At 43.9% G+C, this 19,392-nt stretch overlaps 1 protein-coding gene across 1 annotated transcript in view; it reads right to left on the bottom strand.

Annotated features, from left to right (window-relative positions):
- Nucleotides 1–14,353: 14,353 nt before the first annotated feature.
- RAB2A (RAB2A, member RAS oncogene family) overlaps nt 14,354–19,392 on the bottom strand; it is a 42,872-nt gene continuing 37,833 nt past the window's right edge. The window contains exons 7-8 of the mRNA XM_040545705.1: nt 18,178–18,246; nt 14,354–15,979 (exon numbers count right to left, since the gene is read on the bottom strand). Coding sequence (XP_040401639.1) covers nt 15,884–15,979; nt 18,178–18,246 — 165 coding nt within the window. The 3' untranslated portion in view covers nt 14,354–15,883. The remainder of the gene's footprint in view (nt 15,980–18,177; nt 18,247–19,392) is intronic.

Genomic DNA, 19,392 nt, shown 5'->3' with positions numbered 1-19,392 from the left:
CCCTACTCCGGCACCCCAGCACCTCAGCACAGCACACAACTCACCTGGAGCGCCCCTTGCTTTCAAAGATTTAAGTTCTCCAAGATTTAGGGACAGAGAAACTCATTCTGAGACCAACTGCCAGCAGCCTCACTGCTCCCCCTAGAACTTGTTTCAGTTTCTTTTGAGCAGAAAATCAGATTGCAAAGCTTCCGAGCATAAAAAATGCTTCAAGAACACTGCGGTGATGGGACCGGGCAAGCAAAGAAATGCAGCGTCTCTCTGAAAAGCGTGTAACGTTGCCAGCAATGAGGGGGACACGCATAGCGACTTAGTTAAATATTGCATTCCAAGAAAAAAGAGAGCACCCGACTCTCTCCTGCGTGCCTCTCTCCACTGGCACAGAAGCTCAGGTCCCATAAACCATACCTCCTTTGGCTGTGGCCTGTGAAACCAGCTGGCTTACTGCTCAGGTGATGCAGAGTCGAAGGGAATTCCCAAACACTTTCCAGTGCTAGAAGAAACAGAATCCCTGAGTGGCACCTTCACAAAACGGCGGAGATTACGGCAGCTCTCCAGCTCCGCATCAACAGTGGGAATAGGGAGCTAGGAAAAGTACCACACGGGTTTCAACGCTCACGGGCGGGACGTGGTCCTTACGAGGCCTGTGTTAACATACACGAGTACTCCACGGTAGTACACGACCTAGACGAAATACATCATTGCACTGCTGCTGCGGAGGAAGGCGTTTTGAAACTTTAACTCGTTCGCCTGCCAGTCCCCAAAGAGAAAGTCGTAACACCCCGAGTTATCGACAGGCGCTTCGCAGCTGGATAGGAGAGTGAAGAAACAGCGAGGTGGAAGTCTTCGTGATTACCTTTATTGGTAACAGCTTATTAAAATATCCAAGAGGTGACAGGGATGAAAATTCCCTTGTAGTCGCCCAACCCTCCGTACGCTGCTGGAGCCAAGCAATCCATATGATGCAGGCAGCCATTTGGCTAGCAGATTAGGAGGAATTTGCATGAATGGCTGAGAATTTCAACAGCAGTTGCAGAGCAAGGGCATGTGTACCAACAAAACCCAAATGCATTGCTACACTTTACCTGACTAGGTAAAGTTTCAAGGTGGGGATAGTTTGTACAAGCTGAGCCAGTCACTCTGTAAGGCGGGCATAATTATGCAGAGGGAAGTTAATGTACGCTGTAAGAAGTAAGGCACGGAGATTAGGGGGGCAGAATTTACATCTATTTTAAAACATCACTATTACAAAATGCAAATGATTTAGCATCACATGAAAACACAAAGGAAGGTTATTATTCGGCAGACTTCGAAGAACCAGCATTTCTTTTAAAAGGCAGGTACGGTGAAATGTGATCTCAAGATCTAGACACTGCTGCTTCGGGAGAAGGCCGAATGACATCCTGCGGCGCTCAGTCCCCTGCCAAGCTGCGCACAGTTAGACCTCCAGGGCCCCAGCAGCATATGCCTCATTTCTGACAACAGTCTGGGATTTTCGCCTCTTTGAGGACTGTAGACAGTGAGCTCAGAGCAACCCTGCCTGTGAAAAAGCTCGGCCAAGTACGCCTGCCTCCTCACCACTCAGCACTGCGGTGGTCAGACCTCATCAGGTCCCACAGAAAGTGCACGCGCTTGTTCCACAGCCTCCAGGTGACCTCTCCCCAGAAGCTGCTTGGTTTTGGTGAAGGAACTTGTAGTTCCCAAAGAAATTCTGTACAGCTGTGCAGAATTTCTGTACAGAAATTCCTCAGCAGCTTCTCATCTTTATTTTTCTTTTACTTCCTTTTTTTTTTTCTGGTTGTGCCAGGAGAGACGTGAAGCTGCACCAGGAGCCAAAGCTCCCGATCCAGAAGACCCGTGTGGCAGAGTCGCTGCCCTTCAGGCACTTGAGGGGCGACATTTGGGATGCCATTCCACCGCCGCAAACAATCTGAGGCTTTATGTTTTGTCCCGTGATTGGCGGGAAGTGGCTCCTAAATCGCACGACCCCAAAACACACTCACGTTTTATTCCTCTCCGGACATTATTTCAGCCAAATGGGGAAGAAGTAAGAAAGACAAATGGTTTCTTTTTCTTTCACAACTGAAAGTTTTACTCAAAGCTTCTCAGAAATCAGGCAGCAGTGGAAGCACACGAGACTGAGAGGGCTAAGTGGCCCAAAGGGCACAGATGATAATGATGTGCCGTACGCTGGAGGAAAACAATATCCCTTTCTTAGAAGAAATTGCTCACCACCTTACCGCACGCTGAAATACTGAAAGCACACGGACTTGGGTTAGTATCAGGCAGCAGCAGAACAAGCAGCGCTAACCATTTCGGCTACAAAGCCAAGCGCGTCAGAAATACAAGTGCTACAAGGAGCCACCCTGTGGCACCAGCAAGCTAAGGGAGCAGAGGGCAAGTCACGGTAGACGGGTTTTTTTTTTTTTTTTTTTTCTTTTCGAAGTCAGGCCAGCAGGAGCGACGCAGGCTGGAACCGGCCCAAGCGGCCGCAGCCACGGCAGGGAACGCCTGGGCTGCGGGGCTGAGGCGGGGGGGCAGAGGGGCAGCGAGCTCTGGCACTTGGCCCCCACACGCCACTCGCCTGGGGGGACAAAGCCCCCTGGGGGGAGTCCAGCAACAGCGAGTAATGCTCCCTCCGTGCTGGGGAAGCTTTTGGATGTCCTAATGGTATGGGAACAGGGACAAGAGGTGGCTCTCTCATGGCTAACTGAAGTGGGCAACCGAGGGCCATGAAGGGGGAGTCGCGGATGTGCCCTGAGCCCGCAGGTCTCTGAAACGCCGCCCGGGCGCTGCCACTTGCTGAGGACAGCAAGAGGACACAAGGGCTGGGCCGCAAGGGCACTAAAAACCTTGCTCTCCTTCTCAAATAGGCTCCCCGCTTGGCTCGGTAAGAAGCAAGATTTCTCACCTTTTCCTCTGAATTCTGAGGTTTAATGAGTCGGTGCCCGACCGCCCACCGCAGCCCTCCGGTTCCGAGCACCCCTGGAGACGAGACGCTCGGTTAGAGGGGCAAGGAGAGAGAGTTCTTACAGGAACGGAACAACCGTGGGGAGCTGACCTGCCCCACAACACCTGCGAGGACATGTGCTCTCGGGCCGTGACGTGAGCTGGCAGTTTTGCCGCCAGCCCCGCTTTCAGCGCGCAGAAGCAGCGCTGAAGGCTCCCGTCCCCATCCCTGCCCACCCGGTGGAACATGCCCCATCTTATATGGAGAGCCACGGCTGCTATCATGGTGCCGCCGGCTTCTGACCTTTGTCCTTAATAAATGGAACACATCATATCTCAGAATGAAGTCACACACCCCGGCGCAAGCATCAGCTGACATAAAAATACGGCAACTCCTCTGCTGAGCCACACAAGCTGCCACCAACATCACTTCCTTCTTCAACGCAAAGTTCAGCTCGAGGGCTCCACCCTGACTCAGAGCCGCCTGTAAATTGGATCTGACGAGCCGAGAGATCACGTCTCCTCTCTGTGAGCAGGACTTTCCGCGGCAGCTACGTTTCGTTGGAACTTCCTCACGCCCAGCCCGGGGGAGGGAGGGAGCTGGTGAGTGTGGGAAACGCCGCGGCAGTCGCAGAGTTCACCTGCCAAGGAAGTGAGAGGTTGACTTTCACGTTTCCCGTCAGCTTTCCTTCGAGAACGATTTTTTTCAGACAAGGTACCGAATGACTTGTGCTTTCTACGGGTTGGAGAGCAGGAGCGATTTGTCGCTATTATTTTCCCGGCTTTTAAACGTTCAAGAAGCACCCAGGTGCCAAATTCTAGGGTACGGTCAGAAATACCTACACGAGCAGTGGTCACCTATTTTAAATGGGAGGCAATTTGAAAAAACACAGCCAAACAGGCATTTACAATATCCTTGAAAAATAAACTAGTTATTTTTGCTACTGAGGTTCACTGAGAAAAAGCTGTTTTAAAATCGTTTCTTGAAATTCTTACACTAAAAATGCAGAGAGGAATGTGTTAAGTTTTGTAACTTTCCCATCTATTTTTTGGAAACAATGAAAAAAAAATTCATTTGCCCATCCAGGTCAGCTAGGTGTGTTCTCTGATTCTTTTTCTACCCTGAAAGAGGATCACCTAATAAAATGATACCGCTTCCTCGTTAAACTCGGGTCCAGTCTCCTCGCTGCTCAGTAAACCTCTGGCAAGAGGGCTCTGAAGAGAGCGTCTGGTGCCGCCTGGCCACAGAGAGACAGGGTGAAGGAGTCCCAGGCAACCCCCATCAGATGTTTGTCTAACCTGTTCTTAGAAGCCCTCGAGGAAGCAGATCCCCTAACTTTCTAAGGGGCTGGTCCTGGTATTTCACTACCACAACCTAAAAGTGACTCTTGCATCTCCCCCCGCTCTCCTAATGCCCAACCTAAAGCACCCTCCCACCCTCCTAACAGCCAGTCGGAAACATCTCCCCCTTACCCACCTCTCCCTCAGCACTCAAAAACCTCTTGCCTTTTGCACATAGTAGAAACTTATCCAAATCCCTCTCGAACTTCCTTTTCAGACTCAGTATACTTACTTCTTTCTACACATCCTTCTATATTCTACATCTCTTTTTTTCTCTTGCCCTATCCTGAACTTCATTTTTCAGCAGAGAGCATGAAACAGAATGCAATAGTACAGCTGAGGCCTCACCAGCACTTAGTGGAGTCATCTTTACCTCTTACTCTATGACTTACATATGCCACCTATTGATAAATCCTAAGAGAGCATTGTATTTTGCAAAAGCATTGCGTTGCCTGTTGCTATTTTGCTAGCGATTCTCTACACACCCCATACAACCACCTAACTAGTTTTCTCCAAGAAATTGGTGATTGTTTTAATTGAATTTCACTTTTCCATTTGTTAAGTTCATTTCGATTTCTGAACTGATCATCCACAGCAGTCACTGTCTGCCCTGGTTTGGTGTAATTTGTACATTTCATAAACATGCTCTGCATTACAGCAATCATTACTATCCTTTGTGTTTTCCTACACTGCATTTATCACAGTAGTATCTCTGTGCATTACCACAGAGCAATCGGTGACATCTCTTCTGTCTCTCTCCCTCTCAAGAAGGGTGTGCACGGAGAGTTTTGCTTCAGAAGGATATCAGGACATACATAAAACCACCACACATTCGTACAGAGGAGACAAAAGAAAGTGTTCCTTTCACCTCAGACCCATCCCTGAGAAAACTGTTTCATATACAGTTACGTTTAACATTTATAATAGACTTCTGCTGCAACAGAGTAGCAAAGTTGTCGGCTGTGATCTTCATTTCATTGGCACGAAGAGAAGGGCCCAAGCCCTGAATATGAACCAGTACCGTATGGAAACAGCATCACGGGGAGGACAAGGATAACACACACACACTGCAGCCTGCATCAAGTATGGTGGGTACTGAGATGGTCAAAGAATGTGAGATAGATTCAGCAAACATATAAGGACATAAACTTACTTGTACAATCTTCATAGTTTTATACGATCCAGCCAAATGCATATCCCTTGCTCAGCACTTCATTGCAAGAAAAGAAACAACCACCTGGCTAAGTAGAGTTTGATCATCAAGGTAGTTAAAACAATACACTGTTAAACTGCATTTTACAAACATTACATTTAAAATTGAATTTAATAAAGTATACTCTGATAATACCAGCTCACAGATAAAGGAACGCCTCACTCCAGCTGCACATTTCATAGGAGAAATGTTGTATCTGATGCCATGAGATGCTGTGCACTTGTCATTCTTGCTGACATTATTTGAAAGTAGAGGTGTTCAACAGCGCTAAGTGCCAATCACAGAGAGATAAATCTAGAGTCACGGGCCGCTGTTAAAAGCACCACCACCATCTAACATCTCATTTTGTATCCCTCCACTCTGCATCTTTAATCTTTCTGTCTTGCATCTAAAATTTGTCCTATGCTTAGAGAGAAATACCTCAGCTCTGCAGCGCTGAGAGAACTCCACTGGAAACCCGCCAGAAATTCATCTGCTCTATGCATAAGTTTGTTTATACTTTGTGTATTACCGGTACCTTGCACAATCATTATATTACTCGTACATTCTCAGCAGATGAACAGAAATTGCTTATTTCAGTTAAGGCAATAAGGCCTCGTGTCTTCATCCTGCGGTTGCAGAAGAGGGAGGAGATGTGCGTTGCATCCGTAATGCCACAGGTCACACTTAGTAGGCCGCACAGTAAGTATCGCTGTGCCGAATGGCACAACTTTTAAGCAATGGACCAATTGTTTTCTCTCTGAAAAAATGCAAGCCAGAACATGCCGTATTTTTAGCATTGAGCACACAGATTATACTGCCACTTCTAAGAAGGCAGGATTTCACTTGCTCTTCTACAACTTAAGAGAAAAGAAGATGTAAAGCAGTGGCTAGAAGGCAAGAGGTACAGCATTAGCACTAATATACAGCCTTAGCACTAATATTCACTGTTTAATCTTTGGTGTAGTAGGTTGCCCATGTGACTTTTCAGTCAGAAGACTGCACATGCAGTCAGTTTCTTTTTTTTTCTTTTTAATAAATGATCTACAATTTCCATCCTTCAGGCCGTAAGACAATAAGAAATATTTATAAGGGAGCTAAAAAGCTCAGACACGATGGCATCCTTACTCATGCCAACTTCTTAGAAACCACATGTAACGATGCATAAAAGCTACTTGTTTTCTTTAGAGATAGGCTTAATCCTTAAAGTAACATTTCTCGCTGTATGGTCACCATCAGCAGATGTGCTACATTTTGTACAAGAAACTTCCCCGCAACATTTACATGTCCATGATTCAACGTAAATAAGGGTAGGTATTGCATCTCCGTCGAGCGGCCGCCACTTTCTTACACTTGAAGCTCAGTCTCAAAGGCAGGCTGTTCTCAGGGCCTCGATGAGAGGGAATTGCAGCAGTGTGGAGGGAGGAGCAGGAAAAGGCCCACTTCCACCTGGAGTCGCTTTTTATAAGCCTCCTTGCTGCCAAACAGGCAATCCCAGTGCTTAGGAGGATTGCCCCATGGGAGCCTTTCCGACAAAGACACAAATGCATAGTTTATTCTTGATCCTGAAAAAGAATAAAAGGAGAACCTTCAGAGAAATAAAGACAGGAATCACATGCTTGGTCCAAATACTGGATTTTTTTTTTTTTGTAGTTAATGTTTTGTTTTGTTTTCTGTTTGTTTTGTCGCAAGTCTTCACAGAGACTTAAGGCTAGTAAGCTGCAGATTCCCTAATACAGGGAGCAGCAGCAGGTATCGCAATAAAAGGATCAGTGTAGGTGGGCCTCGGATTTTTGTCAGGCAGAAAAGACAATTATACTCAGAAGTTCTCCAGTGCCAAAAACAGCAGCACATCAAACACTTTATACTGTCCTAGGCTTTTTTTTTTTTATTTTAATATATATATTTATACAAAGGCACAATGTCATCGTAAGAGTTATCATCAAAGCCAATGAGTTCTTAAACTTTCATACCAATCCCTAGAAATAATCTTTTGAAAAACATAGATCTTAACTAAACAAGGAAAAAAAAAAAGCTCTGAAAAAAATATAGGCAATAAATATTTTTTTAAAAATCTTTTTTTGTTGTATCTCCAAGTCTAAATGTCAAAAAATTCCAGTAGCTTAAACTACTGCAAGAACGTTAAACCTATCTTTCACCTCAAATCATCAGTTCTGCTGCACATTTTTTGCCTCTTTAAAACCGAAAACCCAGATCCAGCTTTTAGCAGAAGTCGGACTATTGCTTCACCATGATTAGATATAAGCAAAGGAAAACAAACAAACGGACTCGGGGCCTAACGCTGTCAACATTTGTTCCATCCACTGCGCTTTACTCAATACCGCTCAGCAGTAACACGCGTGGTAGTTTTTGCAAGATCACGGCCTTGTTTTAGTATAACACAATCAAGATAATTTTTACAAGGTCAGAAAGTTGGAATAAGAGGAAACAAAATCCAGGCCGGTTGTGTCTGGAATCAATTAAGCTTATGTGCTTTTCAGATGCTGCTGCTTGTCTTGCTATTAAATAGTTTTTTGACGGATATGTACTATTGGTGCGCACCCAGAAGCATGCATTTCGTGCATTTCTCCACTTATTTATGCCCACATGAGCCAGGGGAGTACGAAAACGGCGAAGAGGCGTGCATCTGCGTGGCTTAAGCAGTTTCACCCTTCTTCCAGCCTGGTTATCTGCCTCCCCCGTGACACCAGGCGTGCCCAGGGTGTGCGGTACCTGTCCGAAAAGCAAATTATAGCTATAGGAGATGTCTGGGCAAATGCTCCCGGTGTTTTTAGGATGTAGAGTGAAGAGAAGAGGTTATTTCCTCTACAAGACGAGACTGTCTACGCTTCGTGTTCAGTAACGAACCGTCACAGAAAAGTTTATTGAAAAGCTGACTTTGTTGGTTTGTGCTGTTGGTGGGGTCAGGTAGGGGTGCAGGAGGGAGCCCTGTCAGGTGGGCTGCGTGACACCAACCTCAGCGCCGTTACGGGGCACCCCGGGTGCCACCATCCCGTTCCCTCGCGGCCCCTCGCTCCCTTTCACCGAGGGACCCCCTCAAGGACCCCCCCTCGGGCCGTGCGGGGCCATCGCGGCTGCCCCGGGCTACCTGCGCCCCTCCCCCCGTTGCCATGGCGACCGCAGCGCTGAGGCGAGCCGGGCCGGGCCCCAGGCCGCCAGGGGCACCGCGGGGCTCCCCCCGCCCGGCTCCTCCCCCCCCACCCCACCATTTTTGGCCCCCTTCCCCCCCCAGACCTGCCCGCCCTCTCCCCAACCCCGGGGGGAAACCCCCTCCCCTCCCCTCCCCCCTCAGGGCAAGCAGCGCCCCTCCCCCCCAACGGCCACTCCGCCCGTGACGTCACCCCGAGGGCGGGTTTTACCTCGCCAATGATTGACAGCGGCCGCCGGCCAATGGGGAGCGCCGCCACCTCACGGGGACGGAGCGGACAGGGGCTTCCCCCCCCCCCCTTTTTTCTCCCCTTTTTTTCCCCCTTTTTTTCCCTTTTCCCCCCCTTTTTAGATTACTAATGCATTTTTGTACCGCACACACACGTTGACACCTCACCCCAAGGCGAGGGGATGTAGTGGCCTCCATGCAGGCCGGTGACTTGGGCCACCCGCCTTCCCTCCCTCCCAAGAATCATTCCGCCTCTTCACCAGAGGCAGAAAAATGAGATCCTGTCCACAAAACAAACCAAATAAACTTTTTTTTTTTCTTTTCCCAGTGATAGGTATTAAAGGTCTGCCAGTAGTATATGGAACTGGAAATGTGCTGCTCCTTTTCTTGGATCATTCCCCCCAGACACCCACCCACAAAAAGCAAGGAAAGGAAAGGGTGAGAGAAGTAACAAGAAGAAAAGTGTGGTACTGAAGATGTGAAGAAACACACAAGAAAAAACATGTGAAGCTTTGCTAACTGGAAAGATAATCGAATCAGTCCCAAGTAGGACCTCAGCAAAAATGTCAAAGTGTTTTACGATGTATGGTGGCCAGTTCTGCAGGCCATATCATGACATGGCTGTAGACACGAGATTTTGTTCATAGGTGAAGGTGCCATTTACTCTGAAGTTACTTCACAAACATCATTTCTGCTTCATAGCAACGCCACAGGAGACACCAGAAGCGTTTTACTTTCTGTGCAGGCACATTTTCCTTGTGAGAGTGAGCAACGTGAGACATGAAGAAACTGCACAAACTGTCCACTGAATTTTTGGGCCAGTTGTTTTTTAAGTCGTTGTTTGGCTCACTTGGCTCTCAAGGACACCAGAAACACAGAGTCTTTTTTGTGCCAGTATTCTCTTTCAAGTACTTTTGACATGAACCTAACCGCCAAGTCAGGTCAGGCCATCCCCACAAAACCAATAGAAAAGCCAGGGAAAAATGCTTCTGCTTCCAGACACGTTCAAGACAAAGCTGTGTTGTGTTTTTCTGCCACAATCCCAGCCTCTTTACAGGTTAACTTGCCCCAACTCCTCTGCCACCACTTCTGCTCCCATATCTTCTCCTTAAGCTGTGCTTACCCACCTTCAAATCCTGGCATCTGCCTCCCCTCTGGTCTCGGTGTTGTTACCTGTGTGTAGCTCGCACCAGGCTGTCCACTCCAGTGTTGCATTGCCACAGCTGGCCTAGTGCTTCATTTTCAGGTTGGAAATGAGGAGACATTTCTTCTCAGAAAAAGCAGTCAGGCACTGGAACGGGTTGCCCAGGGAGGTGGTGGCGTCACCGTCCCTGGGGGTGTTCAAGGAAAGGTTGGACATGGTGCTTGGGGACATGGTTTGTGGGTGACATTGGTGGTAGGGGGTACGGTTGGACCAGGTGATCTTGGAGGGCTTTTCTAACCTTAATGATTCTGCGATTCTGCAGCAGCACCACTTCTGAGACACAGGAGGCAGTGCTCAGCTGCTGGGTAACACCTGCCAGGCCCTGAAGTCTCTTTTGCCCTCCCTGCACTATGGTATTAGGCAGTGGTGAGCAACTCCACACATTTTGTCCTCCTGAGAACCCTTGGCGCTTCACTGTCCTGTAAGTCACAGTATTTCAAAGATTTGCTGCATCTAAAAATATTCTCCCAAGTCATGATCTGAAAATGCATTGTTTTCATAACCGTGTCAACTGGGACGGTGTTACCCCCAAATTAACCATCGATACAGGTGTGTTGGTCTCTTCTGAACCATCCTCTCACTTGAAGATTTATTTTTCTTCCTATATCGTGTGTCCAAGTCTAGGAAAAGTAAATAATCACTTTCCACTTAATTTGATATGTGGTATTGAGCTTCACTTAGGAAAGGCTAATTAGATTGTGCTATAATTTACACCAAATATGCTCTCTCACCAGTCATCAAGATTGTGCCCAATACAAAAGCTCGTATCCGTGAAAGAATTTTAAAAATTATAGGGAAAACACCTCTCTGAGGGAAAGCACAAAACAACGCGTGCTGACGCACCGGCTCATTTACATTCACTCTGTCGCGGACAGTTCTACAAGAGCGGTAATTTGGGACGGGAGCTCACGTGGATGCACCGACGCTGTCGTGGGCTGGCCTCTGAATAAACTGTCGAGTGGATTTCCACCGCACCTGATTTCACCCGTACGTCACGCAGCAGTTAAACCTGAGCGTCAGGAATGTGTTCCTGCTGATTTGTCGACACAAGTTTTCAGAAATACTCACCGCTATGATAGGGGAGATTTGCAGCATTGAAAGTTGCAACCAAAACCAAAACTTTTAAATTTTTTTTTTTGGGGGGGAAGTGAACAGCACACCTGACAGTATAAATGGTGATTTCTTTAATCAGAGCTTCCGCAACAAGCGTGCTTCTTTAGATTGGGATAAAGAACTGCCCAGGAGCGTGCTGGTTCTGCCTTGCCCAGCTCCGATTGCCTGCAGTGAGCCTGCTACACTTAACAGCCTCCCTCCTCAAGCCAATCCTAATGCTGGAGCACTTTTTTTTTGTTGTTCTCTCCAGCTGCTAAGTGAAGAATAAACTTTTGGTTTAGCCCCTCCTTTATTGGAAGGGGAATAGGGTAATACGCTGTAATTGGTTTTCCATGTTTGCCAAGAGTCTGTTTCCTCTTATCATCCACAATATTTAACATAGGTCTTGTAATAGTTCCAAAAATAATAAAATCTGTCCCAAGAATAAAAATGATAGATCCACAACATGCTGCTTTTTTGTCATGGTCTTGGTTTTGTAACATTCTGTTAGTAGTTTTTATTGCCTAATGTTGTGGTTTCTTTCATACGCAGCAGACCCAGTAAAGACATTTCATCAGCTACTTACACAGCAGCAGCCCAGATTATTTACAAATGGAGATTTCAGTACCATATTAAAATAAATCACCACTGTACGCTGTTAAAGTTACAATGCAGTAATAGGGCAGAAAAAGAACAGGCTGCGCTAGGGGAAGGAACGTTAAGAATATACAAATGAGAAGCACGGTATCAGCAAACAAATTTAAGATACCCAAATAAAACCAGTCAGTCTTCCTTTCTCCCCTTCCTCCTCCCACTCAACAGAGGAATAGGCAAATTATATACACCCCCCCAAACAGTACACATGTAACATGCGCAGCGTGTAACTGAACCCATGCAACACTTTCCTTGTGATTTTAAGTCATGCAGCGACACAACACAACCGCCTCACCCCCGCTCCTTCCCCCAGAGCAAATTCCCATAAGCGTAGGTGTACGGGACATGGAGCAGTAAGCATGGGGAGGGAGCAGCACTTTCCTCACTGGCTTTCAATTTGGATGAAAGAATGCCAGAACAGACAAGACAAAAAGGAGATAATACACAAGAGAAACCTGACTGAGGAGAAGAAGACTGAGAACTCTGTAGGACAATCAACCATGCCAAAAGAACAGTCCCTCGATGGGAACTGCCACCTCGGGTTCAAACATTTGCAAAAGCAATGCCCTCTCGTAACACCTGAGGGAAGCGCAGGCACATCGTGGTGCCATCACTTAAAATTACTTTTTAAGTCCTTCAATGCCAAAAACGAGAAATCAGAAGACAATTTTAAACTAACTTTGAATGAAAAACTGTATTAACTGTAACTTAGAGCCTGGTAAGTTCACATTTTGCCCCCATCCCAAGAACAGTTTTAGTGCTATAACGCACAGCATTAGAGTCTTAAGGCAGAAATAATTTTCCCAAGTTAAGCATATGCCCTTTAGCCTAATCTGTGGCCTTCTAAAAAAAAAAAAAAACAAAAAAAAACCCACACTATACAAATGTTGTGGTTGAAGGCTCTCCAACCAGCCAGCAAAACAATGAACCAAGAACTACAAAAAACGTAATGTAACAGAAAGGAGACGTCTCTGGAGCAGCGCTGGCTAGGGGCGGCAGACAGTCTCTCATTATTTTAACTTATCAGCGAGCGTTTTGGCAGTCATTTACCTTAAGTCAGCGCTGAATCTGGTCTTGCACAAGAATAAATCTGAATGATTGAAGTCAACAGAAACACACAGGTAGAAGATTGAGAGGGAGTTTAATCTGTTTTAAATGACTGCCAAAATACCTGGAACTTCTCATCTTAAGTAGAAATAGGAGAGACAAGTCTTAAGTCATGCTTAAAGGATTTGTCACTCCAAATTTACTCTCTTGTAAGTTAACTGTGGTTTATACCATTTGGTAAATTGGGACTACAGGGAAACTGTCACCGGGGTAGGATTTTTCAGTATTGATAGTAGTCTTAAATTACAGCTTTACAAGTTGCTGGGGAATAATGAAATATTTTAATTCTTTGGTTATGAAAATGCAATCAATAAAAGCAACTGGAAAGCGACATGAAAGCTAGTTATCAGTCACTCATGTAAAACTGAAACCTGTAACGCAATAACCTTGTAAAGCACATGCTGCACAAGTAAATCCTGCTGGGTTCTGTACTATATGATTTTCAAATTCCAGTAGGATGAAATAGGATCAGTGGTTTCTCAAAACCCACAAAAATACGCAGATTTCTGACAGGCAAGAAAAGGACTGTGTGTACATATGCGTGGATAAAGCTCGTGACAAAACGCCAGCCGGAGTGAGAGGAAACTTGTTTTATTCTAGTTCCTCCTTGGGAGTACCAGATTCTTGAGATAACGCACTGTGTAAGACTAGCACGTGCACATAAGGCAGGACCAACCAGCAGGATCGCAATCACTATCCACCTGTGACTCTAAGTCACACCACATTGTCCTTGTCCCCTACCTCATACCCCGCCCCCGCCCAAAAATAAATCACTGTAGTAGATTCCTGGTCAGTTCTATGCCTTCCATGCTTTCAGAAAATGAGTGGATGCCAGAAGCTTTAGTGGAGTATCCTAGCTTTAACTCATCATCATTTAAAACATGCATTTTTGTTCTTGTCAGAATTAGGGTACAAATTCCCCTACTTTGCTTTCTTAACTGTGGCAATTGTGATGTCTAAGATAAATTTCTTGCCGTTTGTAACACAGCTGAGGCTGCTATAGAAGGGCATACTCTTCTCCCAACTCCTGTTAAGCAGTTGAGTCTGGTTATGGTGCCAGTTCCAAAACATCTTCAGTTAATTTAAGCAACTACTTTTGTTCATTTGTTCTTTCTTGTGAGCACCTCCTCCATCAAGCCATTTTTCTCCCAGCATCAATGCAATTCACCCCTATGGTTCTACCATCATGCAACACAAGTTTCGGACTTCAAATGAAGCAGTGTTGGTGTTTTATAAATGCAAATACATAACCAGTTAACAACACGTAAATAGAGAGCCCTCTTAATGTAAACAGTTGAAGGCAACTATACTGCATTGCTTATTGTGCTCCGGAATGTGCAAGAAAGATGTGAAGTCGGCAACCAACAGATACCCTGACCAGTTGTCCCTTCCCCCAATATACAAACAAAAAGTTCCACACATTTTTGAAACTTTATTTAATCTCAGAACCACTGCTACATTACACCTGTCAGACTGAAGTTTATTAATTTTCGATGTTAAAGTTTTGACAATAAGAATGGATGATACAAGGATCCACGTCCCCCCGTGTTGTGGTGCACTCAGTATTGGTCCAGTAAGACAAAAAGTTCTGCAGTCTTTTTTTTCTTTTTTTAAGATATGTGAAGCATGGCCTAGCATTAATGTCACCCTTTTATCTGCAAGTTATATAAACAGGATGAGGTGGAAACTCTGTTGTTCCCTCATTTGTAGGAAAAGTGACATAACATTCTGTACTTAATAATAAACACTTAAACACAGGATTTTGTTTTTGTACTGTTGCAATCCTTTCATTTGAGGCAAAACTCCCCCCCACACCTCCCCACCATAAAAAGTACCAAAGCATTTCTAGTTTTGATTTTCATCAAGATTTCCAAACTGGCAGATTTTATTTTCACACCCTCTTCACAATAGACAAGATGCTTACCATATATTTAGGATTACAAGTTGTCACTAAAAGAAAGCTTTACACAACCACTGTACATTTAGGTTGAAAAACTGTCCTTGCATGAAAAATATACCTAGAAATCAAGTGGTAAACAAGAAAAAACATTAAGAAAAGATTAACGCGTTTATAATGTGCCATTTTAATGTTTTCAACTCCTCCTCTGCTTTTCATTCATACTCTGTTTTGACCTATAGTACTCGTTAAGGCAAACAGCTAATCCATTTCTGAAGAGGTGCTGTGGAAATTGTGGACAAACAGCAAACATTTGGCATTAAAATAGATAGCACGTATGTAGCCTCTAGTAATATACATTAAGCATTTTTTCTTGGACTTCGGGATAATGACAGGGGAGGATGAACATGCTAACAATGTCAAAAAGGCTTAAAATTTAGCGTCCAAGCAATTTCTATTAATGCTCCTGTAGTTTTCAAGCTCTAAGTAGTATAGAATTTATGCAAATGCATTAAAGAATTCTAGCTTGGCAAGTACACCCAAGCAGGTTATTAAACTATATATACAGAAAGTGATAAATACAGAATTAAAAGAGTCCTTCTGCTTCTCTTTATAGCCTTGAAAATTGACAAAAAACTTGAGGACAGCTCTACAATATTAAACATTAGGTAACCGCAGGAACTGGGAAACCTAACTACACAAACTGATTAAAATACTCAGATGACTTTGTAGTGTTTAATACAATTCAGTTCGTAGTCAAGGGCACAAGACAACATTTAACAAAAATAATCACATCAATTGACCTAGAAATCAAATGTAAATAGATATGAATACAATCTCCAAAATCTGTCTTTAAGTGAACATTAACCATTTATTCAAAGTTATACAAGAATTTGAAGGATAAAGTCTTCTCCTGCAACAGGAAACCAACTTACAAGTTTCATGTCTCAGTTGAATTGCAGTGGAGGCGAGCGGGGCAGGGGGAGGGAGGGAAGGGTGAACAAACAAGTTAGTAGGCCCCATCCAGGCAGCTAGAAAGTAAAAACAGGCTCAACAGCAGCCTCCACCAGCTTGTTGTCCTCCCTGATTGCCTGCAAGTGTTGCATTAGTAGCAGCATGTTGAGGGCCAATTTTTATGCCATTTGCCTGAAATGAAGTTCAATACACAGTTTGATTATTGCAGAAAACTAAATACACTCGAAAAGCTTTTCTTTAAAAAAGACAATCATATGGTAAGTCGTCCTAACATATGCTTTTTTTTTTTTTTTTTAAGGCAAACGTCCTTGGCAATTAAATATAATTTAAAGAAAGATGCTTTCGTTCTCATTTAAATGTTACCTGCATGTTAAATCCTGTACCTTAAACTCCTAACCTGAAAACACCAAGCGAGAATCGCATTTGAGTACTGCTTGGCATAAGGCTTCAAGCATTTGCTAGGAATGTAAAACCTCCCCCTCTCACCAAAGCCTCCACTAGTTTAATAGTTTAGTATAAAACTTTTCCTCTCCAGACAGCATTTCTTTCTGTGTTGAATCAGCTGTACAGGCTAAGGGCATACGAGTGTTCTGTGTCATCAATAATTTCTATGATCCCGAAAGACGTGGCTCCTTGCCAAGAACCCACACACAGCGTAGCTCTTTCATTCATCAAAATCACACTTATATCTTAACCCTCACTCCCTCAAGTGGATTTTACCTAAAAATACAGCACTTTGAGAAAAGTAATACAGTAGCTTCAGAAATTAAGCTCTTAAGGAAACTTTGCGTCACAGTAAATCTCAGATTTATAGTGCTTGGCAGTTGTTCTGCAACAGTAGTAGCCTTGGGGTTTCTGGCACTAGCTCAGTATTGACAGCAGCTGATGTGGTTTCTTTTCGCTCTTTGACTCCTCTTTAATAAAAAGCATGCCCTATGGCTCATTGGTTTTGCCCCCTCTGGGCTGGTAGCAACTTCTTGAGGAATCAAGGAGCCCGACTTGGCACAAAGCCAAATAAATAGCACGGACTGTTGGCTCTTGACAGCATATTGCAATCAAAGCTCCGTAAGGCACAGTAAAGCAGTCAGCTACTATATGAAACTCGACAGATACAATGAGCGTGCTTTTCCAGACGCCGATTACCGTCCAATTCATACTGCACTGCATGCGTTTCTTTAGAAAATACGCTAGAGAAAATTTTACCTTTTGTCACCAGACTGAACTGAAAAGGTGTTTCACCAAGACACCATCTATGCGCACACGTTTTTCAGTCAGAATCAGTGTCTGAATGATTACTACTGCAGTCTTATTTAGCTACAAGTTTCCTAATGCAAATGCTCTTCATACTACTGAAGTTTCTCATTGCTTCCGCTGCAGTCATAACAGCAATATTTTTATTAGTCGACATTTTCTTATGTTGAGATGTGTTACGTGGAAAGAGGCGAGTCTGAGTCCTGCCAGTTTCCTCCCTGCTCTTCGAACACTTTGGTGAGGACATTGCCCTTCAGAGAAGTGACAGGCTCGCAGTCCTGGCCAGAGTTGTGGCAGTACTCATTTCCACGTGGCTTTACTAAGCACCTCAGCAGCAATATTTAGGGATGCGGGGTAAAAAACTTGTGAACCAGAGACGACTGCCCACTTAACACTGTCACAGCTGAACTGTTCTATGGGCTGTTACCTCTAATGTAAGTATTAACTGAGAACTTGCATTATCCTAACATAATTCTATCTACTACCACTGAATGTGAGTTTGTTTTTTCTACAGCCATGAACTCCTAGCTGCTCAAGTTTTTCAACAGCACAATCCTTCCAAAATTTAAGAGATTACAGGTCTGTCTTTCTGGACTCTTGTTTTACAAAAGTGCTCACTGCTTCATGCCCCACACCTCATAAGAACAAGCTGAAGAGGCTGGCCCTGATAATCTGTAATTTCAGTAATGTGCATAGACAAAATGGCTAATCTTTTATTCCCCACAGAATCCAGCCACCTAAACCAGGAACATTTCAAAAGTCTTTTATGTAACTCTCAAAGCAATCCCTCCCCTACACTGGACAGCTCATGGAGTGCATCTGGCATATCAACATGGTCCTCCATTTACATAGTGGAAAATTATCTTTGAAAACAGATGACACCATATGGAGAAGTGGATGAAAGTGGATTTTCTTCTCTTTTGGGGATTTATATTATTTTGTGATGCTTCATGGATGGATAGGGTCACTTATTTTAATCCATTTTTACCACAATGGCAGACAATTCTATATCTAAATGTAACAGACATATTTTACTGTCCAGCCTTCTAAGGAGGGTGGATTTGGCACATAAAAAAAGAGAGAAAAAAGAAGAAAGTGTTTTGAGTACTAAAACTTACCTCATTATTAATGTCAAAAACTCCTTCCTGGATTTTCTCATAGATCTCCTTTGCAGTGTTAATAAATGCCTAAAACAGAGAGGAAAACAACAGTAAACTAGTGGATAAGATATCGTTTGGTGTATGATATACATGAGATTGGACTCCAGTTAGTGTATTTTTTTCAGCAAGACTTTCCTACCTCAGGAGGAACAGGTATGACAACGGCATCCTACAACCTACCCTGAAGTAGCAATGGCTCACATGCTATTTACAAAAATAGAGAGGCATTTTTGTAACAACTATATTCTACAATCTGTTGTCCAGTAATTACAGGGGAAAAAAAGTGGTTTTTAAGATATATAAATTACTTTTCAATTATTTATTTCTGACCCTTACGGATAGATTGTGTGGCAGATGGTTTCCCCTACCCTTAATATCTTTGTAATAGGCCACTCTAGATTAGAGTGCTTAGCAACATAAAACCACAGGGTACTTACAATGATGATGTAAGGATGCTGTCTGCTGGATGAAACCTTATGCTATCATTTAATATTCACCTAATTTTAAGAATGTATTCTCTTTAATTAATCTTGCACATGATGGGCAACAGACATCTTAATGGTAGAAAAGAAATACTCCAGATTTTATTATGATTTCTCAAACTGTATTGTGTTAATTCTGAGAAAAGACTTTTTGATGCTACGTCTGAAAGAGTGAGTGATATAAATAAATATTTTTGGTTAAAGTTCACAATCACTGATTCCATTTTTCATCTCTCGTTTAACTTCATAGGTCAAACAATGCCTAAGACAATGTATAATTTAAGAGGTGATTAACAGCAGCTAATAATTACAAGCAATAATCAAATATATGGTTCTTTTTATTTTAAAATACCATCAGCACACAATCACGCAAGATATGCTATCTTCTGCACAAGCCCGTTACAGCAAATACAGATCTAATTCAAATATAAAAAAGTAAACAGGGTTCATGGAGAGGAACAAATCATACCTTTCCTCATTTCTACACTGGAAGCATTTGACTGCTGAACTTGCCACCAGAGCTTTGTTTCCTAATTAACAGGACTGATATGTTTTCACCTTTAAAGGCCTTACAGCTCCCCAGAGTAATCAATCTACTGCAGCTCAATTACTGCACCAAGCACACACCACAGCCAGTGAAGGAGACTTGAACGACTGCAGCAGGAGCAGAAAGATATGAATATGCATAAAC

Source organism: Cygnus olor, chromosome 2 (genome assembly GCF_009769625.2).
Source record: "Cygnus olor isolate bCygOlo1 chromosome 2, bCygOlo1.pri.v2, whole genome shotgun sequence".
In the NCBI taxonomy this organism is placed as follows: domain Eukaryota; kingdom Metazoa; phylum Chordata; class Aves; order Anseriformes; family Anatidae; genus Cygnus; species Cygnus olor.
Note: the sequence above shows the minus strand (reverse complement) of the source record. Positions and strands in the feature narration are given on the sequence as shown.